This window comes from Melitaea cinxia, chromosome 16 (genome assembly GCF_905220565.1).
Source record: "Melitaea cinxia chromosome 16, ilMelCinx1.1, whole genome shotgun sequence".
Lineage (NCBI taxonomy): Eukaryota > Metazoa > Arthropoda > Insecta > Lepidoptera > Nymphalidae > Melitaea > Melitaea cinxia.
Genome location: NC_059409.1, coordinates 15,794,688 through 15,796,767, shown reverse-complemented (window position 1 = coordinate 15,796,767; position 2,080 = coordinate 15,794,688). Strand labels below are relative to the sequence as shown.

Below are 2,080 nucleotides of genomic sequence, written 5' to 3'. Positions count from 1 at the left end.
TTTTGTATGTTTGCGTTTCTTCTTCGTTCTTTAATTGGAATCTTAGGCATTGGCCGAACTTACTACGACTTTTTCTTCTGGGAAGAATGTTTAATGCTGCTCTCACTGGTCTGTGATCCGAAGGGTAGGTAATGTTTAAAACCTGTGTTTCTGTGTAAGTTTGTTAGAATGTAATCTATTTCGTTCTTTATTATACCGTTAGGTGATCTCCAAGTCCATCTTTGTTTGTTATTTTTTTTGAAAAAGGTGTTCATAATAGCCAAGTTGTTTTCGTGCGCAAAGTCAATAAGTCTATTTCCTCTACAGTTTCTATCTCCATAGCCGTATTTACCTGTGGCAATTTCATTGGGATTAGTTTGTCCTATTTTGGCGTTAAAATCTCCCATGACTATAACATTATTTTCTGAGAATTGTAAAGCTTTGTCGACTGTACTGTAGAAAAATTCCAATTCCTCGTCGCTCGACTCCTCCGTTGGAGCGTAAACTTGAATAATACTTAATTCTAAGCCATTGATATTCATCCTTAATAGTGCTACTCTTTCTGATAATCCTGTGAAACTTGTGATAAATCTTTTCAAATATTTTTTTACGATAAAACCTACTCCATATAATCCAGGCGTTTCTCCAATGTAGTAAAGAATAAACTCATCGTGTTCCTCAATAGAGTTTCCAAGTTTTCTTATTTCTGAGAGACCAATAATATCAAAGTTTATATTTTTCAAGCACTCTGTCAATTCTAATAATCGTGAATATGTCGACAAAGTTCTAACATTATATGTTGCTATATATAGGGTATTTTGATGACTAGCTTGTGCACAATTTGCTTCAATTTTCTCTGGAGGGTTTTCGTCGTGATCTTCCACGGTGACCAGCCGGCTTGGAAGATGTATTATGTTCTTTGTTTGATTATTTAGTGTGTTTTTCATGTGAGAGGGTAGTCGCTATAATTTAATGTTGTTGCCTTGTTCGTTTGGTAAGTTTTCAGGGTTTTTATTAGTAAAAAAACCGAGTATTCCTGGTTTGAGAGCTCCTTCTGACAAACTTGACGATCTCTGTAGCCCTGTTTGAGTTTTGTTCTTCTTGTTAACTTGTGTTCTTTGTTTTGTTCGTGAAGGATTATGATCATCCGGTGATGTTGGTAGAGTTCTTTTCTTTGTATCTGATACTTCTGCGGTTTTGTGGCGTATTATCAATTTGTCATACCTGATGGTGGCGTAGTTTCCTTTCTCTCTTTCTAATTTTACTTGTTCTTGTAATTCCATTCTTTTTTCTAAAATGTGCCGTGGGAAGTCTTCTTTTATATAATAAGCGGTATCTTCTAATAGTTTTCTCTGTTTAAAAATTTTTATTTTTGTACCCAGTGTAGTAAATGTTACAGTAATCGGCCGAGGCTTTACTCCTTTCTTCCCTATCCTTCTAGCTTCTTGTATGTCTCTACTCTCCAGTCCTATTGATAAATAGTGATTTAAGAAGTTCATAATGTTATTTTCTAAATTCTCATAAGATGTTTCTGTCTCCGGCAAGCCAAATATTACTATGTTCCTCTTTCTTGACTGTTTTTCCAGGAAGTACAATCTTTTCTCTTGGTTTTCCAACTTTTCATTAAGGTAATCATGTTTTTCCTCAATTATTTTAAATTTTTCTTCTAGTGTGAGATTTATGTTTTGCGTAACTTGTTTTGTAACATTTACGGCTGATTGGACGATAGTCGTTTTTTGTTCATCTAGTTCTTTTTGTATTTTTTGGAGCATTTTCATAACTTCTTCCATGATTAGAATGGTATTGTTTTGCGATTTACAAAAATATTCGTTTATTTTGGTACTTATGCTGCCCTCTGTTGGTAGGGTTAGATACTAGCAGCGGAACAGGTATGGCGAGCTAAGCGATTTTCAGTGAATCCTCTAGATGACGCTGTTTCCTTGATCGATATTGAAATATTTTCTATTTTTGCAGTTATATATTATATTATTCGTTAGGTCTATTTATTCACTTTAATGATGTATATTGTCACTTTTGCACTTCTTATAATTTTTTGTAGAATATTGAATGTTGCGAACAAATTTTTGTGCGGAGAAAAGTC

At 34.0% G+C, this 2,080-nt stretch overlaps 1 protein-coding gene across 1 annotated transcript; it reads right to left on the bottom strand.

Moving 5' to 3' along the window:
• Window positions 1–941: 941 nt before the first annotated feature.
• On the bottom strand, window positions 942–1,769 carry LOC123660984. The gene has a single exon (XM_045596000.1). The coding sequence runs from the start codon at window positions 1,767–1,769 to the stop codon at window positions 942–944; it is 828 nt and encodes a 275-aa protein (XP_045451956.1).
• Between the last annotated feature and the right edge of the window lie 311 nt (window positions 1,770–2,080).

Coding starts and splice junctions, on each gene's coding strand:
- LOC123660984 (XM_045596000.1), bottom strand. CDS start 1,769: ATGGAAGAAGTTATGAAAATGCTCCAAAAAATACAAAAAGAACTAGAT.